The sequence below is a fragment of the Myotis lucifugus genome, unplaced genomic scaffold, assembly GCF_000147115.1.
Source record: "Myotis lucifugus unplaced genomic scaffold, Myoluc2.0 scaffold_129, whole genome shotgun sequence".
Lineage (NCBI taxonomy): Eukaryota > Metazoa > Chordata > Mammalia > Chiroptera > Vespertilionidae > Myotis > Myotis lucifugus.
In genome coordinates this window covers 1,738,823-1,761,309 of record NW_005871177.1, presented here as the reverse complement: position 1 = coordinate 1,761,309, position 22,487 = coordinate 1,738,823, and the positions used below count along the sequence as shown (strand labels likewise).

At 37.0% G+C, this 22,487-nt stretch overlaps 1 protein-coding gene across 1 annotated transcript in view; it reads right to left on the bottom strand.

Annotated features, from left to right (window-relative positions):
* Positions 1-9,541: 9,541 nt before the first annotated feature.
* BANK1 (B cell scaffold protein with ankyrin repeats 1) overlaps positions 9,542-22,487 on the bottom strand; it is a 298,633-nt gene continuing 285,687 nt past the window's right edge. Inside the window, exons 12-17 of the mRNA XM_023758387.1 lie at positions 20,799-20,977; positions 16,475-16,538; positions 12,545-12,574; positions 11,471-11,526; positions 9,942-10,006; positions 9,542-9,680 (exon numbers count right to left, since the gene is read on the bottom strand). Coding sequence (XP_023614155.1) covers positions 9,947-10,006; positions 11,471-11,526; positions 12,545-12,574; positions 16,475-16,538; positions 20,799-20,977 — 389 coding nt within the window. The 3' untranslated portion in view covers positions 9,542-9,680; positions 9,942-9,946. The remainder of the gene's footprint in view (positions 9,681-9,941; positions 10,007-11,470; positions 11,527-12,544; positions 12,575-16,474; positions 16,539-20,798; positions 20,978-22,487) is intronic.

The following is a 22,487-nucleotide window of genomic DNA, read 5'->3' as shown; positions in this document are numbered from 1 at the left end:
TTTGCCATATAACGTTTTCTTCTCTTCTGCATTGACTATGGGCCAGCCATGTGATACTTTGGACAGTGGCATTCGGTCAATGGGGCAACAACAGAGGCTTGAACAATAGGAAAAGAACTTTTGCAATTGCTGTCTCTCTGTTGCTCTCTACCAAGGCTACACTGCAGGTGGGTGGTAGACACTTAGTACAGAGGCAAGTTGTGCAGCCCTCGCCCCGGCCATCCTAGATTAGCATAGCCAGCTGACCCCCAGATAGGTAAACAGACCGAATCAAGACCAGTAGAGCCGCCTACATGAACCCGCAGATTAGAACATAGTCACAGGCAGGACTCAGTCCTAGCGGTTGAGCGCCCACATAATTGTGAGTTAAATAAAGGCTCATAGTATATAACCAGGAGTTTTTAGAGCTGTTTTCTATGTAGCATGTTTGTGGAATAGTTAATTGAAAGAGTGCCCATCTTTAAATTACCACTCTGGTTGTGTTATTTGTGCCCTGTGTTGTTGATTGATTTTAGTGGAATACAATTTTCTAAAAATGTTAAAATCAAATGCCAGTGTTGGTCCAATATTAAGGTTCCATTGCATCACCATGCCCTAACACGCACTGGATGGGTAAATTTGTATTGGTTAAATAAATAACAATTCAAAGAAACACCCCATGATGGAATGACTTAGTGAAAATCAAAGAATTTTTTGTCTAGTAAATCAGTATGAAAGAGGGGACTTCTGGCTAATGAAGAAGAATACAGGTTTTTCCAAGAAGGGATGATGAATACACTTCTCAGTCTGATACTGTCCCCTTTCTGTGGAGAACAAAGATGTAACAATGTTTCATCAAATGATTCTTATCTGTTTTTCTGAGAGCACTAAGGTCATGCCCTTTATCCTGGGGACATCAAATCACAGTGCTCAGTGATTGTCAAGTAAATTGCATCATTTCCAGAAGAACTTATTCCCAGTTGTCTATTGTTTCTACATCAGACCTGTAATGGCCCTTGGTCTTAAGAAAACCTTAGTATTTAGTTCCAAGGTGAATAAAATGGATCAGGGAAAACTACACCAAGCTTTCTATGTGGACCACTGCACTGTAACTGATGGGCGTGCTTTGCTCACCCTCACAGCATAGAAAGAAAAATAACTTGACCTGAACTTACTGAGGTCACCCATCAGTATTTAATTCACCAGCTTTAAAAACCACAACATTTTTATCTTTGTGCATCTACTATATTTTAAAACTGAGGAAGTTATAATCCAGCCACAAAGCTGATAAAAGTTTAAATATTTCATTTGGTGCCAGGTTTTCTAAAGATTTTTGTTTTTGCAATCTAGACTTCCAAAGTATGACTAAAGTTGGATTATGAGGTAATTAATAATAAGGATCTGAACATATTTTAAGAGGAAATAATCATATTCAACAAAATCTAAAATTTTTATGTAGAGAAGAGAGCTAAACAATAAATAATTTAATGCTGATGCCTTGATTATAAAGTAAGTAAAATTATTCCTGAATTTGTAATTTAGTATTTTTAGAGTTTCATGAAAAGTAAGTTTAATGAAGGTCATTTGATTTAACAAAATATTGTTTAGAAATAGCATAAAGAGAATCTAAATTCCACAAGTAGATACTCAATGAATAAAGCTTTGGCTGCACCTCTGATAATACTGGCATTTATGTTTTCTAAAAATATGCTGTAAGGTATTATATATATGCTTAGATTACATAAAATTCAAAATAATTTTACATTGATTAGACACATCTGAGTAATCTGATGAATATTACATTAGATTGATTTGAAAATAGACTTAAGACAAGAGGATGATCTGATAACATTTATTCATTTAACAGACATCAACTAAGTAAAAAATTTGAAGCCTTATCAAATTTTTTTTATCTTCTCCACCCTATCCCATCAGAAAATGTTGTTGACTCCACCACCAAAATATGTCTAAAATCTGCCATCTCTATCACCTCAATTATCACTGCAGTCCAAACTGCCATAATCTTGTGAATACCACATTAGCTCCCTGACTGGCCCCCTTGCCTTTAATCTATACTTTTTGCAACCCATGATCTGTTTTACAGAGAGACTAAATATTTCTGCTTAAAACATTCCAGTGGCTTTTCACTGTACCTAAAATGACATCCAAACTTCTTACATGATGTTTCTCCTAATTACCACAAAATCATCTCATATCTCTCTTATCCACCACACTGGCCATACTGATTGTATTAGGTTGTGAGAGCTGTTGTACTAAACTAATACAGACTGGGTGGCTTAAACAACAAAAATGTATTTCCTTACAGTTCTGGAGACTCAAAATTGGAGACCAAGGTGTCTGAAGGGATGGTTCCTTCTGAGGGCCTTGAGGAAAAGGTCTGTTCCAGGCCCCTCTCCATGGCTTATAGATAGCTATGTTCGCCCTGTGTCTTCCATCATATGTGGCCATGTCCAATTTTCCTTTTTTTCATAAGAACACCAGTCATGTTGCTTTAGGACTCACCTTAATGACCCCATTTTAACTTAAATACCTCTGTAAATACTCTATATCCACATGCATTCTGAGGTACTGTGGATAAGGACTTCAATATGAATCTTTTTGGGGGGACACATTTTAGACCATAACACTGATCTTTTCATTTTCAGAAAATGTCCAGTACATTTCCACCTTGGGGCCTCAGCACAGGGTCTATTTTCTATTTTCAGTGCTGCTCTTGCTTCTCTTCTCATGGTTGGGCCCCTCCAATCATTGTGCTGGGAGCTCAAATGTCTTTAAAGAGATTTTTCCTGATAACCCAAACTCAGAAGCCACTAAGTCACTTTCTGTCTCATCACTTGATTTTACCTTTTTTCTTTGCATAGCACTTATCCTTTTCTGATATTTTAAAATTTTGTTTATTATTTATTTTTGCCAAACCTTACTAAAATGTAAGCAATGTGAGAATATAGACCTTGATTGTCTTGTTTAATATTTTATCACAGCACCTAAAACAGTGCCTGGCTTTGCATATGAGTATAAATAAGTACATACACATACATACATACATACATATATACGAGAGAGAGGAAGGAAGGAAAGGATGGAAACAAAGATGGGAGAAAAAAAGAAAGGATTTAAAACTAGAACTATCTGACTCCTGAATTTTTACCACTGGATGCTCTAAAAAGTGTGCTCGAAGTAAAAAACAATTTAAAATTTCATTTTGATTACCATGAGTGATTTAAAAGTTAGAAGGTAAAATTCCAGTTTTCTGGAATTTCTGGTTTCTGGCTATCATTGTTAGCAAAGTTAGGTCCCATGATTAGTCTGCATAATTCTCAAAAGAACCCTAAATTGGAAAATGTAATGAAATTTGCTAAATTTTTAAAAAGTCATGCAAACAGCGTATTATTTATTGACACCACTCATTTTTTGCTTTCTTTGTTTCCAAAGCCAATTGTACATCTTTACAAAGAGAGTGGTGATATTGGATAAAACTACTTGGCTAAATACAAATGTAAAAGCAGATGTAGGTGGGAGCAGAACCAGAAAATAGTAGAGGAGACATTACCATTTACTGAAACATAGCAAAAGTATAGCAGGTATTCACATTTCTTGGTAGGTTATTAGAAGAAATAGAATAAATTGTTAGGTAATATGGAGAAGCATTATGGATTTCTCAAGGAAAGGAATGCTCTTTTAGTAATGCTTTTATTAACAAATAAAGATAAAATCTGTGTAGGAAGGTCCCAGTGGTACCTGGAACTTGTTTGCAATAGTTTGTAATATAAAATTTAAGTGTTTGATGGTGTGGTAGGCAAAAATCTAAGGTGACACCCATGATTGCTGCCCCCTAGTGTCCACTCTGGGTGTTACTATATCCCCCTAGGAGGTGTAGATGGGACCTCTGCTTCTCGATGACAAAATAAGGCAAAGTGAAGGGTTTTATCAGATGTAATTAAGGTCCTAAATTAGTTGAATTCGAGATAATAAAAAGTCATATTATCTTGGGTGAGACTGACTTTATCAGGTAAAGGCCCTAAAATAATGGGTGGAGTCACCCCCTACACCCTGAGGTGAGAGAATATTGGGTGGGTTGGATGGAGTAAGCAGTCACATTGGTGACACCCAGGTGGTAAGTAATTGCATGAGGCCACTAGGACGTGAGGGTGGCCTCCAGCCAGAAAAATTGAACACCTTCAATTATACAGCCACAGGAAATGAGTTCTGCAAACAACCCGAAGGAGCTCGGAAGCAGATTATTCCACACTTGAACCTCCAGATGAAAATCTGGCCTGGTTGACACCTTGAGTATAGCCTGTGAGACCTTGAGTAGAGGACCCCGGTAAGCCAGGCTGTTTCCTGACCTAAGAAACACTAAGATAATGAATGTGTTATTCTAACTGGCTACATATGTGACATAATGTAGAATATGCATAGCTTTACAATTAAGAACAAATATGAGGCCTTGTATTTGGACACCTGGTGCCTCTCTGGTTTGCTACACTCTCTGCAGTTTTCTGCCCTTAATGCAGCTGAAGCATTCATTTCGAAATGCAAATACAGTAGCACCCCCTATCCGCGGTTTCACCTTCTGCTGTTTCAGTTACTTACTGCCAATTGCCATTTGAAAATATTAAAAGGAAAATTACAGAAATAAACACTTCCTAAGTTTTAAATCACGTGGCATTCTAAGAAGCATGATGAAACCTAGTACCATCCCTCTCCATCTCACTCAGGACATGACTCATCCCTTTGTCCAGTGTATCTGTGCTGTTCAAGCCCATGAGTTGTTGTGGCAAATGGCCCAGGAGAACGACAGCCAGCACCCAGAGGAATCAGGAAAGTACACCCTTATTACACAGCGCTGCTAGTCCGGGGGACCCTGATCCAAAGCCTGAGCTGCCAATGTGGGAGGTTTTGACATATATATCTCTTCTGTGGCAGACCCCTTGGGGTGAGCGTTGTAGCTCCGCCCAGGTCAGTTTGAATGGGGCTTGTAAGATTACTGTTTAACTAGATACTGAACTAGGCTGTAAGCCCCCAAAGTTGCCCCCGCTACTTTCCTTCTCCGAATCACTTGGTAGACATCTCTTTTATCAGGTTGGTTATCAGAGAGCGGGACCATATTTACATAACTTTTATTACAGAATATTATTATAATTGTTCTATTTTATTATTGTTGTTGTTAATCTCTTAGCCTAATTTATAAATTAAATTTTATCATAGGTAGGTATATATGTGTAGGGAAAAATTGTATATATAAGGTTCAGTACTACCTGTAGTCTCAGGCATCCACTGGGGGACTTGGAACATATCTCCTGCAGATAAAGGGGGACTACTATATAACATCTTCTTTGCTTAAAACTCATTTATAATTTCTATATATATATTAATGATTATATGTGATATATATATATATATATATATACTGAAGTAGTCCTGGTTCATGCCTGCTTTTCCACTGTACTTATTAAAACTACTTCATTTACCATCAAAGGCATCCTCTTTGAATGATAAATTAACTGATCTCCTTACACTTAATTCTTTAACAAACGATGCTGATGTTGCTATTATTAACACCATTTTACCAATGATGAAGCAGGCCTCCAAGCGACTGGCTTAGTTTGCACAGCGAGGACAGAGCTGAGCCAATATTCAAAGAAGGTCAGTCTAACCTCCAAGCTCATGCTCTGCTCATGCAATACATAATGTCATTTAATATCCATAAAATTATGTCAGAAGCATTATCTTCTGCATTCTGAAGATGGGAATATTGGGGATATCATGCACTGTAATTGAGAATCTTGCCTTTGCTGTTATTTAAAGGTCAGTCCCACACAATAAGGTGGCTGACAAGTGTGGCCGGTACAGCTACACACGGGCTGCAATGAGGCCTTGGACCAGCTCTGTGCTAATCTGCTGGGACCCACTAGGTCAGGCTCATGATGTAGATCTCTCCTAAACAATTACCCATTTTGAAAAGCAATACACAGTAACATTCAGGTAAGCCCAAGTTATTAAAATCAGACCCCATGAGCATTACAGAACACAAGAAGGAACTCAGATGAGCAAATACTTGGTATACAAGAGGATTAATAATGACACAAGTTACAAGGTTATTTTCTTTGGGAAAACAGCAAGAACAGTCTAAAAATTGGAGTCTCTATTGGTAGAATAATCTGTTTGATTTATGAAAATGCATTAGAGTCAAGCATTCTTTTGAGTATTTAATGATGAATTTAAAGTTAAGCCAAAGTGAAATAAGCCAGTCAATGAAGGAAAAATACCACATGATCTCACTCATTCATGGATAATAGAGACCATTATAAACTTTTGAACAATAATAGATACAGAGGCAGAGCTGCCTCACACAGATTGTCAAACTGCAGCGGGAAGGCCGGGGAGGGTTGGGGGGCAGGAGGGAGGGGGCTAAGAGATCAACCGAAGGACTTGTATGCATGCATATGAGCATAACCAATGGACATAAGACACTGGGGGGTAGGGGAAGCCGGGGTATTGTCAAGGGCTGGGAAAAAAAAGGACACATATGTAATACCCTTTGTAATGCTTTAAGCAATAAAAAATAAAAAAAAATAAAAAATAAATAAAAAATAAAAAAAGAAATGAAAATGATACTAAAATAAAAAAATATTCATAATAATATAAATTAATTAGATTTAATGTATTAATTTGAAGAAAAACAGAAGTTCTCAGATTAAATATTTATAAATCTGGCCATATGTGATTTACCAAAGATTCACCTGAAACATAATGACATATAAATGTTAAAAGTCCATAGAAAAAAAAATAAAGTTAAGCCAAATGTATTTTAAAATAAAGAAATTTGCCCAGTTGATGTGGCTCAATGTTTGAGCATGGACCTATGAACCAGGAAATCACAGTTCGATTCCTAATCAGGGCACATGCCCGGGTTGCAGGCTTGATCCTCAGTGGGGGCCGTGCAGGAGCCAGCCAATCAATGATTCTCTCTCATCATTGATGTTTCTGTCTCTCTCTCCCTACTTCTCTGAAACCAATAAAAATATATTAAAATGTAAAATGACATTAATTTATGCTCTGATAAGGATTTCCACTTGTAGAAAATTTGGTATAAAGTTAACTTTTTTTATTTTAACAACATGTTTTAAGTGCTAAACTCATTTTTCTTTACAGTCTAAATCAGGGTTTCTCAACCTCTTCACTTTTGGCATTTTGGAGTGGAAATTTCTTTGTCATGTGTATTAAAGGATGTTTATTAGCTTCCTTGTCTCTGCATCCTAGATGCCAAGGCTACCTTCTCTGTAGTCATCACCATTAAACATGTTCCCCGATATTACCAAATGTCCAGGGCAAAAGAACAAAATCACTTCATTTGAAAAGCACTGGTCTAGATGCTTCCTTTTTGTGATCCTAGAAAATTGACTAATGGAAAAGAAGGGAGTTCATATTGAACATAAACTCCTTTGATAACATTCAGGACCTGTTCATATTTCTCTAGAAGTCAGAGTCATGGTAAATTTAGGAACCTCAGGAAAGGCTGGCTTTTGGCTAAAGTTAGGAGTAATGGCTTGGGAACAAATCTGATTTGAGGAAGGGATGAAGAAAAAGATAAAGTATATTCGCTACATGCTGCTCAGCCTTCCGGAAACAGCACAAAATCCTCAAAAGTTCTCTTGTGGAGGTCTTTCCTCTTGGCAGTGACCAGGGCTCCTTAAGAAATGGCCTAGGCCTCTCAGGAAGTTCACATGTTTCTCGTCTACATCCCGGCCCCTCGGCCTTGTCCTCCAATCTCGCATCTCTAAGGCAAAGCTTCTGTTGTGTGGCTCCAATGTGATGGACAGTATTTCCCCATGTTAGGGATAAAGCCCAGAGATTAAAAATAGTGCTTCCTGTGGAGCATTTTCATTTGGGATCATTTCTAAATTTGGGTTACCCTTCCTCTGCCTGTGCATTTCTCGACTTGGCACCTCTTTCTTCCATTTAATAGGTATAATATGGACTCTCCTGATCCCCCAACTCCAACCTTGTCTAACCTTGTTTTCCTTCTGGCAAAGCTTAATCAGCCAAGGACAGGATGAGCAATGGTAAAGGAAGCATACAGAGGGCCTCAAATTTTTTGGTTTCTTTTTCCATGTATCTCTGTGATGGCAAAGTGAAAGATTTCAAGGGTCAGAGTGTTTTGGGAAAGAGGCTATTAAATGGGCTTTTTGCCATGATTTTATTCTAAGTTAGCCCAGTCCACAAGGGTGGAATTTCAAAGATCCTGAATTGAGATTTCCATCCATGTTAAAGATCTGACTAACACTCAGGCCTTGTCTCCCACTTCCACCCTTAACCAAGTCTCAGGTAAGAGATGATCTAATTGCATTATAATCAGGAAAGCTAACATTTTACCTGTCACTGAATTTCACAGTTTTAATAAGACTAAAGTTAATGGTGTAACTGTAGGCATCAGTCACAGGAAAATATGGAAGTTTTAACTTTACAGATGTTGCATACATTTGCATTTTATAGATGGAGAAAATGATAGAAAAGCAGTCAGTTTTCCTACTGCTCTCCCTAACTGTCTGGGTGCGACAATCCACACAGATGGGGGCTCAGTGCCTGGAACAGCATGTCATTTCTTGAAAGCGTGGATGTGAATATATAGGCTGAGTTTCCAAATATAATAATCAAAAGCAGCTTCTATAGGGATTAATTAAACCGATTAATTGATGAGCTTTTAAAAGAATGTTAACGGTATTGAGAAACCTCTGATCAATATTTTTCAGAATCACTTTTTAAAAAATAGTCATTCCTATCACTGTTTAGAAGCTAGAAAAACAGCATTTGCGTTTATTCTACTTTGTGGGCACTACACAGTGAAATTAATCAAGTTCACTTGTTTTCAAATAATTTTGGTAGACTCTCTCAGTAACCTGGTAAGCAGAAGAATTTAGTGGTTAATTCTCATGTATTGATTTTCAAAGTCAGACATAGCTTTAAGCATTTATTTTATTTGCTTCAATTGTGCATGAAAATCATACAATGGGAAATCCACTTTCTATTCTAAGCTAGTAAGGTGTGCCTAAGAAGTAATTTGATGAAATTATAAGACTTTAAATGAGGGATACAGGTTGTAGAAATGTATTTAATATGAGATACAAAAAGTTAGGAAAACAATTTTTTCAGGATTACATGCAAATAAGCACTAAATAAGGGAAGGTTTCTGCAAGCATGATGTGACAATAGTTAGTTTTGAATATGAGAAATTCAGAAAATGGACCAACCACTGAAAAGGCAAATATGTGTTGAACAAATTTGTATTTTCATGGTTATTCCAAGGACAGAAGGAGTAATTTATTAAGGTTAGTGCCTAAAAGAGGCCCCATAACTGCTACAGAGCATTTTACTTTTCTGCTCTTGTTTTCCTTCCATTTTCAAAATGGGAAATAGCTGCTTCAGTGGGAAAGTGCATTGTAAAATGCAAGAATTTCATTTTCAAAGAATGCAATTGCTGGGGCATTCAATTTTAGGCGTGATATACCCATCTGAAGCAGATGCAATGTCAATAAATTGTGGCAATAATAAAATCTGAAATCCAGAGGGCTGCTTTTTCTTTCATAGTATAGATTTGCTCTGAAGACTGCAAATCCCAGTGCAAGCTTGCTTCACCCAGAAAGCACAGTGTCTGCAGATTCCTGTTTCATTATAATAACCTGAAAATGAGATCACAGGAAATGTATTAGTGAATAATGAATCATCAATTGAAATTGATTAGCTTGCATGAAATCACCCCCATACATAAATCTTTCTAAGGAACAATCACCTTTGGCTTGAAAAATACATGTGTTTATTCTTTCAGAAGAAGAAAATGAAATATTTAAGAGTATTCTGCTTGCTAGACAAATGATTCCTTCAAGTTCCTAATAAGGCTGCTTTAGATTTTTATTTTATTTTAATATAGCTGTTTTTCTTACCTTCCTTAGTGATCTTTTCTGCAACAGAAACCAAATTCCTTTTCAACTTGAAGTCGAGCAGGAGGCTAAGAAAAAAAAAGATAAAGAGCTAGCTACTATCGCTTCATTTTTTAGACTGAGCAAAGAAACATAATAAAGTCATAGTTGCCTTTCACAGTCACACAAAAACAACTTTGTAGAGGCAACTGACAAGACAATTCTCCATCTTAAAAAGAAAGAATCATTCTAAAGCTCAACTTCATCAAAATCCTGAGTTCAAATTTTATTTCCCAGTGTTGGTAATTTGTATTGTTTTCTCTTATCCAAAATCTTACTCCAAAACGACATGTCATGGTTGTACAGTCCTTTAGCTTTTATAGAAGGATCTTCATTTGACAAAGATATTTTCACAAATTCCTGGGCCTAGGTCAGTGATGGCGAACCTTTTGAGCTCGGCGTGTCAGCATTTTGAAAAACCCTAACTTAACTCTGGTGCCGTGTCACATATAGAAATTTTTTGATATTTGCAACCATAGTAAAACAAAGACTTATATTTTTGATATTTATTTTATATATTTAAATACCATTTAACAAAGAAAAATCAACCAAAAAAATGAGTTCACGTGTCACCTCTGACACACGTGTCATAGGTTCTCCATCACTGACCTAGGTGTTACCCCATAATTCTGCTATAGCAGAATGAGTTTAATGAGTCTATATATTATAGACTCATTAGGTCTATAGCCCATTGGTGGGTCACAGAATGATCCAGAAATGCAAATACTTCAATCAGTTCTTAAGAGTGAATGGCTTTTATGATTACTTATGATTTATTTGAAACATTAGAGATATTGAGGGTTATTAAAATTTGGTACACTAAAATTGGTTTATTATGAGAACTTACCAAGGGCTCTAATTCTGGATTTTAGCACGAAATCCAGCTGCCAATGACTTGGAGTAACAGTGCACATTTTCTACATTCCATATATATAGGTAATGGGAATCACAATTTTTATGAAAAAAATTTGAGTTCAGGTCATTATCAGTATTGTCTTGAACTGATCTTGGTTTTCAATTGCTGCTGTTTTTGTTTAGTGTTATTTTTAGCTTCCCATTAGCAATTTATTATTAGTTCACTCTATAATGTGAAGTAATGCATATTTACATGAACAATATACTCTATTTTTTCTATAAGTAGACATTAAGGACTGTGTACATTGTGAGACAAATAGACTGATTATATTCTTATTGCTAAAGATGATGTCTTCATACCTCCTCTAGGATGTATTTGGTCCATGCATGTGGAATTAAGCCACGCTTTGGCCTCAATGCCTTTCTCCTTTGAGCAAGTTCCTTCCTTGCCTTTTTCCAAACAGTTGACTTCTTTAAATTATTGCTCATGGATTTTGCACACAAATGCTTATGTAACTTATTTTATTCATATTTTAAAAATATTTCAAAGCATAATCAGGATAGAAGGCTCTTATGGTATTTCTTAACAAAATTCTTTTTTTTTGCATTTTATAAAAATTAAGATAAATACAACCTACCTTATTGCCGAGGGGCATGCTATATAAAGTATTTTCATTGTGGACACTTTCATTACCTAGAAGTACAAACTCTGTTATTATCTCTTTAGTCATTCACACATTTAATAATTCATTTACTCAGCACTTTAAAAAATATGTATATATATCTAAAGAGTAGGATACGGGTAAAGAGAAAAATTACTAAAGAGAGAAAAGGGCATACTGAACGGCACCCTTGGCAAGTATGCTATTAATTTCTCCTTCCCATAAAGATTCACTTGGGTAGGACACTGAGGAGTTGCTTCAGCTCAGAAACAGTTCAACACCTTTGAATAACAACCCCCACTTGATTTTTCTTTCTTCCTTTATTTCTCTTTTTCCCATGTACCAGGATTCACCAATAGCAAAATACACTTTTTAAGAAAAATGATTCCTAATACCTCCCGTTGGCACATTCTACTACCGTCCTGCCTGTAGCACGGGCTTCCCGTTTTCCATCCCAGCCACACTGCTCACTTCTATTGCTTCTCCATTCCCACAGTCAGTGCTTTGGTTCGGTCCATAGACAGTTGCTTCTGATTATCCAACAGCTGCCTCGCTGACCTCTATTTCCTCTCTGCCTTCCCAAGATTCTGCGCACATCCCTCCCCATCACACTAAAGTGAATCACTCAAGTGTTATTCCAATTTCATTGGCTCTATCAACAACTTCCACTCATCAAACATCAGCTCTTATTTATGTATATCTTTATAGCAATTCCCATGGCAGAATTCTTATCTACATTTTACATATGAGGAAGCTGAGGCCTAAAGAGTTTAAGTGATTTGCCAAAGGTCACAACTAGTAACTTGTAAAGAGCCAGGTCAGGGAGAGTTCAAAGTACAATCTTTTACTATATAACAAGGCCCCTAGCAGTGCTAGTCTAAAACTCTCTCACAATTTATTGCTTATCAAGTGGTTTTGCATATAAATACAAAATCTATGTGAGATGATACACTGATCTGCCTAATAATATCAGGTTTAATGTGTATTGGAGTTGGTTTACTATGTGTGTTGACTTAGTCCTAATTCCTCCCATACATACCGAGCACTTACCATTTGGATGGTGCACAATGGTGAGTTTATCTAGAAAATAAAAAGACAAAAACCATCTACTGGGTTTTATATAATATTTATTCTAAGCTTTCTTCTTTATGTTGTTTTTATTGTTACTTATCTTTAAGGTGAGCATGAAATTTCACAATCTGATTTAAAAAATACTAACCTCCATCCACTAAGTGTGAGAAACCATGTCTTTTATTACCTGTATCTTTTCTTCCTCTTGGTGCTTGTCCCAAGGTATTATGATTTTAGATATGTTTGACACTTAATAAAAGCTTGCTGTTCTGCTTTGATAGTCTTTTAGCATGGGCTACTCCATTCTTTTTTGAAATTAACATTAGTCAGTAATAATTACATATAGTACAATTCAAACATTTTTAAGAGTATAATTTTGACAAACTTATACAGCCAGCTAGGAAAGGGAACATTTTTCTCCCCTTACATCAATCCTCACCCCACCAATATTTCTGATAGCCCCTGATCTGATTTCTATCTTTAGTAGATTAGTTTTATCTAGAATTTCAGAGCATACTTCTTTGTGTCTAGCATCTTTCACTCAGTATAATATCTGTGATTGTTTTTATATTTTTTTCCTATTTTGTATGTTATAACACCCAACTTAAGTGTAGGCTTAGTCCCACTGAGGGTCTAGAAAAGATATGGGGCTCTCTGTAAGTCAACCCTGAAAAAAGCACAAAGCCAAGCCTACCTAAGTTCACATCAGTAATCGAACTCTCTGCTAAAACCAGAATCAAACACATCAGAAGAATATTACTGAATTCAGAATATACAGCAGATTATCTATAATGTACAGTACTTATTTTTTTAAAGGCAGAGATATGAAAAAAGTGAAAAATATAAATCATAGAAAAGCAAATGAAAACCATCAATAAAAACCTGAGATGATCCCATTGTTGACTTCAGCTAAGACTTTACTGTAGTTCTGATAAACATAGTTAACTTCATAAAAAATATGGTTTTAAGGAGTGAATAAATGGAAAATCTCAGCAAAATATTGAAACTATATAAAATAACTAAATGGAAATTATATAAATTAAAATTATAATAAAAGAAATAAAAAATTCATCACATGAGCTTATCAGAAGATGGAATATAACAGAGAGTTAATAAAGTTGAAGACAAAACAATAGAAGTTATTCAATATGGTGAACAGGAAGATAAAAATGGTTAAAAAGAACAGAGCCTCAGAGACATGTATGTAGAACAGTGTAACGCAGTGCAGCATGAATATAATTAGAGTCCCAGAGGAGACAAGAGTGAGTTCTGGACAAAACATTTAAAAAAAAATAATGGCAAAAACTTTTGCCAAATTTAATGTAAACCATCTCCATAGAGTTTCAAGGACTTAAAAAAAACTCCAAATAGCATAAGAGGACTCCATATAGGCAACTATAGTCAGACTACTTCAAACCAAAATAAAGAGATATTCTTGAAAGTAGCCAGAGAAAAAAGTCACATTTCATATAGAGGAAAAAGGATAGAAATATTCACTAATTTCTCAGCAGAAATAGTGGAGGACTAAATAAAATGTAATAATATCTTTGAAGTGCTGAAAATAAAAATGACCACCTAGAATTGTAAATCCAGAGAAAATGTCCTTCAAACATTTGTTGAAATAAAGACATTTTCAGATAAATAAAATCAGAGAATTTACAGACAGCAAACTTGTAATATTATAAATGCTGAAAATGTTATATAGGGTGAGGGGATATTGGAAACAGAAAATTATACATAGCAGGTAGATGTAAAATATTAGGGTGTTTTTTTTCTGTGTTCCATGTGGATCTTATAGCGGCTTGGTTTTAGACTTTGTTACGGTGGGTCTACAGTGGGTCCCACTCTAAGTCATGGTCTTTACACCTTACATTTCGTGGCATCACAGCAGAATGCCGGTATTTTAACAGTTTCCACTCTGTCTGGGCAGGAACTCACATATCCCAGTATGGCTTTTTTCTAACTCCACTTAAATTCTAGAGTCTGTTCTGCATTCAGTGCTCTAGAAACTGCTATCTTGTGTGCCTCGAGTGGTCTTGCTCTGCATGTGCACAGAGTTCATCTCTCAGCCACAGCCCGGTGGAGTCCCTCGCGCCCTCTGAGGCTACCTCTACACAGCTACTGCTTCAGTGAACCACCGCACACACTCCCTGGTCTTGGATCTTTGTCTCCTCAGTTTAATAGGACTGCCTTGTTTTGCACAGTTTGTAGTCAGGAAATTAGTCTCTGGGAATTATGGGAACGACTACAGAAGTTTTGCTTGTCTCTGGGATTCTAGTTTTAGGTTTTCTGTTGTCCACTTCCTGAAAGCAGTTGTCTCATATTTTTGCCCAGTATTAGTGTTCTCTACAGTGGGAGAATTTATTTGCTACTACTTACTCCACTTTGGCTGGAAGGAGAACTAGTAGATTTCTAATTAGGACATCAATGATTAAAAGCATTGACTTTGGATTCAAACAGAAATAGATTTTAGTTTCTAATCTATGTGTCTTTGGGTGTCTTAGTGTTTCAGAGTCTTAGCTTCCGTATTTATAAATTGGAACTAATGCCTACCTAAAAAGGTTATTATAGGAAATTAATAAGGTCATGTTAGGGGTATAGTAGATAGTCAATAAATATTAGCTACTGCTACTACTTAATGGTCCCTAGTAAAATTATTTATATATTTTGTAATTTTATACTTTGTTAAAATTTTCACCTCATCCCACATTAGAATGGAAGTTTATAGAACTTTAGTTATCTGTAAATTGTTTATGAACTTAATTATTTTAGACAGTATTTCTTTTTAAAAAAAAATATATTTTATTAATTTTTTACAGAGAGGAAGGGAGAGGGATAGAGAGTGGTTTAATAAGAAACATTGATGAGAGAGAGAGAGATACATTGATCAGCTGCCTCCTGCACATTCCCTACTGGGGATGTGCCCGCAACATGCCCTTGACCGGAATCGAACCTGGGACCCTTGAGTCCACAGGCTGATGCTCTATTCACTGCGCCAAACCGGTTAGGGCGACAGTATTTCTTTTTTAGAAAACATTTCTAAGAGAGCTAGAAGAATTCTCTATGGAAAAGTAGATAACAAACCAATAATATGAAAAGGGTGACTTTTAACAGGGTGACTTTCAACATGAAGCACTAGCTAAAAGCTATGCAATATTACTGAAAATGGAAGAGATGAAAGCTTGCAAGCTTTGCTAGTGGTTGTTAGTTTTTAATTATCTGGCAGGAGCAGGGACTTGGGAAAAGAGTGGTCAGGTAGTAAGAATATATTTATTTTCAACTTTGGAATGTGTTCTTTATCTTTGGAGAGGATTTACCATCTTAACAATGTTTGATTTGTGTTGACATTAAGATGAGTGTTGTTTGTTTTTTGTTTTGCCCTGAGAGCAACTGTTAAATATTAGCAAGGGGAATCTGCATTGCCAAGAAGCAGGCTAGCTGCAGGGGAAGGCAACAGAAAATTTCAATTTAAAATGATCCACATGTGGACAGTTGTGAGAACTGACTATATTGAGACTATTCTACTTATTAAAAAAGCATGACGTATTAAAAATTTAATACTCTGTATAACGGCTCATGTAAAAGAAACTGGAGCAGAATCATCTTGTTTTCAACTTACATCGAAATCAAAGGAAAAAAGGGTAACTGGCACTTACTGAATGTCCAGTATGGGTCAGAGAAGGTGAAAGCATTTAATATGTGAACTTATTAAACCACTTTCAGATATGTGTACTTGTTCCTGTTTTGCAGACAGGGAACCTAAGTACCAGGGGTTAGAGGCATTGTCTGGTCACACAGCTGAGAAGTGATGGAGGGTGGTTATGAAGTCAGGACTGCTTGACTCCAAAGTCCTTGTATTTTCTACTTCATCACACTATCATTTTTGAATAATAGGCAAGTTGTACCTACCATAGACATTTGCTTCTTCTGGCCTCTTCCCAATAATGCAATCCCGTAGTTGGCGTAGTTTTTCCTAAATGAGGGAACAACCAGGAAACAGAAATCAAGATTTACCCAAATGTTCATGGGTCAAGATGAACTATAGCCAATTATTTATTTACTAGAGGCCTGATGCATGAAATTCATGCAAGGGGGTTGGCCCTCACAGCCCCAGGCCTCACAGCCCTGGGCAGCTGCCTTGGCCCTCGCAGCCCTGGCTTTTTCATCCAGAAGGTGGTCCGGAAGGTTATCCGGACGGTCATTCTGCTCTTTGGTCTAATTAGCATATTAGCTCTTTATTATATAGGATTTATTTATTTACTTACTTATGTTTTTATTGACTTCAGAGAGGAAGAGAGAGGGAAAGAGATAGAAACATCAATGATGAAAATCACTGATCGGCCACCTCCTGCACGCCCCCTACTGGAGATGGAGCCTGAAACCTGGACCTGTGCCCTGACCGGGAATCAAACCATGACCTCCTGGTTCATGGGTCGTCACTCAATCACTGAACCACACCAGCTGGGCTATCCTTGAAACTTTGCATGTATTATTTTACTTAATCCTCATTAATCTATGAAGTAGATAAAAATGTCATCATCTCATTTTACACATGTGGAAACTGTGATATAGAAAGATTAAGTAACTTTCCCAAATCACACAGTTATATAAGTGGTAGAGTCAGGAATCGAACCGACAACCCAGCTCTTTTGGGAGCTGTTTTACTAATCTAACACCTAAGGGGTCTACATTGGCTATTTGGTGACCAAAGCAGGACAGTGACACAATGGTGACTTGCCGTTGCCAGAGCTGATAGGTTCTGTAGTACACACTCCTTCCCAGGAATCCTTTCTAAGAACTATGGACTCAGAAGCAAAGGAAACCTAACTGGATTCCCCTTCCTAGCTAACTTGTGATCTTCCTCTGCTTTCCAAATACTCTGCATTGAACTTTGATTCTTTTTAACCACAATATAAAATAAACTAACAATCAAAAACTCCCTTTTAGCAGAAAACATAAAAGCAGCACTTTTTCTTAGGGGTTTCCCCTAAAACCTAAAAAAATCACGTTTCCTAAATAAAGAGTTGTTTTCATTGCCTTACAGGTACTCTCCTAAGAGTGGAGCAAATGTTCTTCAGGCGCTCAGTGAACATGAGCAGGAGTGAGGAGAGCGAAAGACAAGGCTTTTATCTTTACAACCATCTCATCCAGAAACTCTTCTATTATTAACTCTGTGTTTGTGTCATTTTTCCTGTTAGCTTCCTAAGATAATTCCTCTGTCAATAATAATATGGCTTTATAATTATCTCTGATAGATTCACCCTCAGGGTACAAACAAATATTTTTTTTAAATGACAAAAGTAATAATGAAAAGTGGGACTGACTGTGGGTCTGTGTATGTTAAAAAAATGGAAGAATTCTTTTATTGTTCTGACTGTTGTCCAGGTCCTTATATTAAGGACTAAGAAAACATAGGGGAAAAGCTCCTCAACATTGGTCTTAGCAACTTTTTTTGGATATGACACCCAAGATCACAAGCAATAAAAATAAAAATAAACAGGAGTGATTACATCAACCTGGAAAGCTTCTACACAACAAAAGAAACCATCAACAAAATTAAAAGATAACCTATAGAATGGGAGAAAATATTTGCAAATCCTATATCTGATAGGATGTTAATATCCAAAATACACAAGGAACTCATATAACTCAATAGGAAAAGAACAAATAATCTGGTTAAAAATGGGCAGCAGAAGTGAAATATCTATTCATGACACACAAATAACAAACATATATATGAAAAGATCCTCACAATCACTAATTACAAGGGAAATACAAGTCAAAACCACAATGAGATATCACCTCACTCCTGTTACAATGGCTATAATAAAAAAGACAAGAGATAATGGTGTTAGAAGGCTGTGAAGAAAGGGGACCCTGAGTACTGTTGAAGGGAATATAAATTGGTTCAGTCACTAAGGAAAATAGTACATATGTTCTTGAAAAATTAAAAATACAACTACCATTTAATTCATCAAACTCACTTCTGAGTATATATCAGAAGGAAGTAAAAATAGGATTTTAAAGAGGTATCTGCACTCCCATGCTCACTACAGCATTATTCACAAATGCCAAGATATGGAAACAACTCAAGTGTCTGTCAATGGATGAATGGATAAAGAAGATGTGATATAAACATATGATATATTATATGTTTAATGAATCTTCTTCAGCCATGAGAAAAAAGGTTGGGCATACCTTTAAGGCATTATGCTAAGTAAAAAATGTCAGAGGAAGAAAGATAAATACTGTTTCATATCACTTATGTTGAATCTTAAAATGTCAAACTCATAGAAAGAGAGTAAAATGGTGGTTAGCAGGGACTGGGGGAGTAGGCGATAAGATGTTGGTCAAAGGGTATAAACTTTCAGCTATAAGATAAGTTATGGGGATCTAATGTATAGCACAGTGATTATAGTAAACAACACTGTATTATACACTTAAAAGTTGCTAAGAAAGTAGATAATAAACGTTCTCACTCTTCCCCCCCCCTCCCCCCAATGGTAATTATGTGATGATGGAAATGTTAGCTAGCACTATCATGGTAATCATTTGACAATATGTAAGTATCAAATCAATACTTTGAACGCTTTAATATTATACAATATTATATCAATTATATCTCAATACAGCTAAACAAAAAGTACTGACTGATACCTCAAACAATATTCCATCAGAATTGTTAAACTTTTGGATCTTATGGAAAGTAGCCTTAGTGTCTCTTTTTGAATACACAGGTTATTTTGTTTTGTTTTATTTTGTTTTGCATAAAGACTAACCATATTCATTATTCCATTGTCGCTTCATACTAGGTAAGCCAAATCAGTCTCAAAGTAATGAGTATTGATCACCTTAAATTCTTTCTAAAACAACATTAAATGGAAATACACAAACAAAATAGAAATAGCTAAGTGTTTAATAAAACAACTAGTGAAGTCCTTTCCAAGAAGGTATTTAGGTTGGACTACTCTAAATTGTAAACTTTATGTTTAATGAATCTTCTTTAATGACCCTTCATTTCATAAGGGTCAAAGGAGGTTGAAATACACCTGACTTATTTCAACAAAATTCATATAACCTAGCATTTCCAGGAAAGTAATTGGTATGTCTGCACTTCAGCATATTTTACCTGTTTCAGGACAGAGGGATGTTTGATGGTGGTGGTACTGGCACAGATTGAGAAGCATAAACAATGATCAGTTACAAAACTCAACAATCAGCGTTCCTTACATTTGTGTGGCAAAGTCACTGCCCTTGCTTAGCACTGCAAAGCCTGGACCACGTCTAACCACCGACCCACAGCTAGAGTGCCCCTGGAGACAGATGGGTTCTGACATGGGGTCATCTCATTGTACTGGGAAGTCCCTTTGCCTAAACTATGCCCTGCGGATAGGCCGTATTGTTTATATTGTTTTCATGAGCATTGTTTTAAAATAAAAACGGATCCCTTAGGAAAGACAGTGTATTAAGTTATTAGGGATTATTTGTACTTTGGTCTAACTAATTAAATGTGTTTCATCAAATCCCTGCCTGACAACTGGTTTCTAAGACACCGGGGCTTTCTGTGATGAGAAGACAAAAACCATTAGAATGTTTTGGACATAGGAAGGCCTGTGGGATACATAGGGTAAGATCCTGATACCCTCACTGAGGAATGCCCTGGGGTATATATGGTGTATTTTGTTTTCATTCTCATCACTGGACCATCTACTCCAATCCCTTCTCAGGATGTAAATTATATTTATAGAAGACAAGACGAGACTTACCTGAAGTTAATGCTCATGGCAGCTTAAAGGGAAGAGAAGATAATACTTACTACATTGCATTTAGGACTACTGCCTGATATGATTTCAGCCATTCTCTTGTTTCAAGTCTGGTCTAAATACTACTCTTCTGCATGTTGAACACATGTTCATGTATGGATGAGTCACCCTAATTTAATCAATGAGATTCATAAAGCATTCACTATATGGTACTAACGACAGCCTTAGAAGCTGGTTAGGTATTAGCTCTAACCCATTGTATCTCGGGACTGAATTCACCAGTGGTTTGTACAATTGCGGTCTGGATATTTTCAACTTTTAATTGGTAGTTTGAACACATCTACTTTTTGTGGCGATTTGAAAACAATCAAACAGTTGCCTGTATTTCTTGTAAAGACTCAACATTTACAAAGAGGCTTGGAGCTTTGTCCATGGGGGAATGTTCCAGAAGGGACTGGGGACAACATTACCTGCTGGATCATTTCCAGGCCTGTCTTTCCCATCTGCCAGTGTTTAAATTTCTCAAGGGCTTGGTCCACAGACAGTTTCCCGTTCTTCACTTTTTCCTGCAGGAGGATGAGTTCGTCTTGCCCAGCAGCCAGGCAGCACCTCAAAGTGGAAGAGGCCTGGCTCTCCGTCCGAGGTCTCTCTGCAATATCAGGGGAGGGTGTTTCAACAAGAGGTCAGTCTATGACACTGGAAAGGAAAGACTCTAAGAAACAGGCAGCTTGAGTTTCTTGTTCTTACAGGTCTAGGAGTAGAGACAGAATAAATCAGTAGACATTGTTAATGATTTTTTTTCTAAGGATGGTGGTGCCTGGCACGTAGAGTCATGGTTAAAAATAATGTGTTGCATCTCTGAAAAGAAAGAGAAGAGGAAAACAGTAGCAAAAGTTCTACCCCGCACTAGCCGTGGGCAGTGCCAACTACATGATCTTTTTGTGAGGACTCCTTTAAAAACGTGCACAAAAATACTTAGCATAGTGCCTGCCACATAGTAAGCTAAATAAATGTTAACATTATTATTAAAACTACATATTTGTGGAATAAACATAATCTTTTTAGCTTTGGGAAAAGAGATCTCAACCAAATTCCTAAAGTCACGAGAGGGTGAGGATCATTTGAAAGTCTATTCCTGAAAGATTTTAAAATAAGTAATTGCTGGTCATTTTGTAGTGAACTGCTTTCTTTTTAAGAGTGTATTTTTGGAGCAGCCCAGGTATTCACACAAAAAAGTTAGATGGTTCGATTTTCTGTGTGTGGCTGCTAATGCCTCACCAGAGGCTGGCCTCAAGTGCAGAGGGAGCACACTGCAGCCACGGGGGACTTCAGGGTCTTATTTGTCCCACGTGGTGTTTGAAGATACACAGGAACCACCTGCATGCCTTTGGGACTATTAAGTGCTCTCCTGGCTCCCCACCCCTGTCACTCCCGACACTCACTGGATGGATCACACATGTGCTACCTGCCTGGCTACAGAACTCATTTGAGTTTGTAGCTTCTCATTCATATATTTCTATGAAGTCCAACATACTTACTGACTTATCCCAGGAGGGGCTGGTAACTCTGCAGCAGCAGCAGCAGCACACGTGTTGTGCACTGTCAAATCTAAATATGCTAATAAAGTCTAGAAGCAGAGAATAGGTAGTCCTACCCCCGTGTACTAATGAGCTGTCCCTGGAGAAATCACTCCTTACTGGGGTCCCTTCTTCAAGAAAGAAATAGATCAACGAGACTGTCTCCAGAGCATACAGACAAGGGCAGGGAGACAGCGAGGGCATTAAAATTCGATAGGAATAAGGATTCTTTGACAGTGTCGGGATTGGTTAGTCTGGGAAAGAGAATTTTCTTTGAGCACTTGACGGCAGGTTTAAGTATGTGAAGAGGACCTGGGCCTCGGGGCAGTCTTGGAAGGACTTCTGATGTCGCTCTCGGTTTTGAAAAGAACTCACTCTAGCAGGGCATCTGGGAACAGGGATTCAGAGAGGGTTTCTTTCTGGAAAGATTCACACGCACCTAAAAATGCTCCATGGCCCATAATTCCCACGGGACTTCCTTGGCTTGTTTCTTCTCTTCAGAAGTTCTATTTCCCCAGAACCAACAAGATGTCAACAGATTCTGTACTCTAAATCTATTCTTTCAGGGATGACGAAGCATGA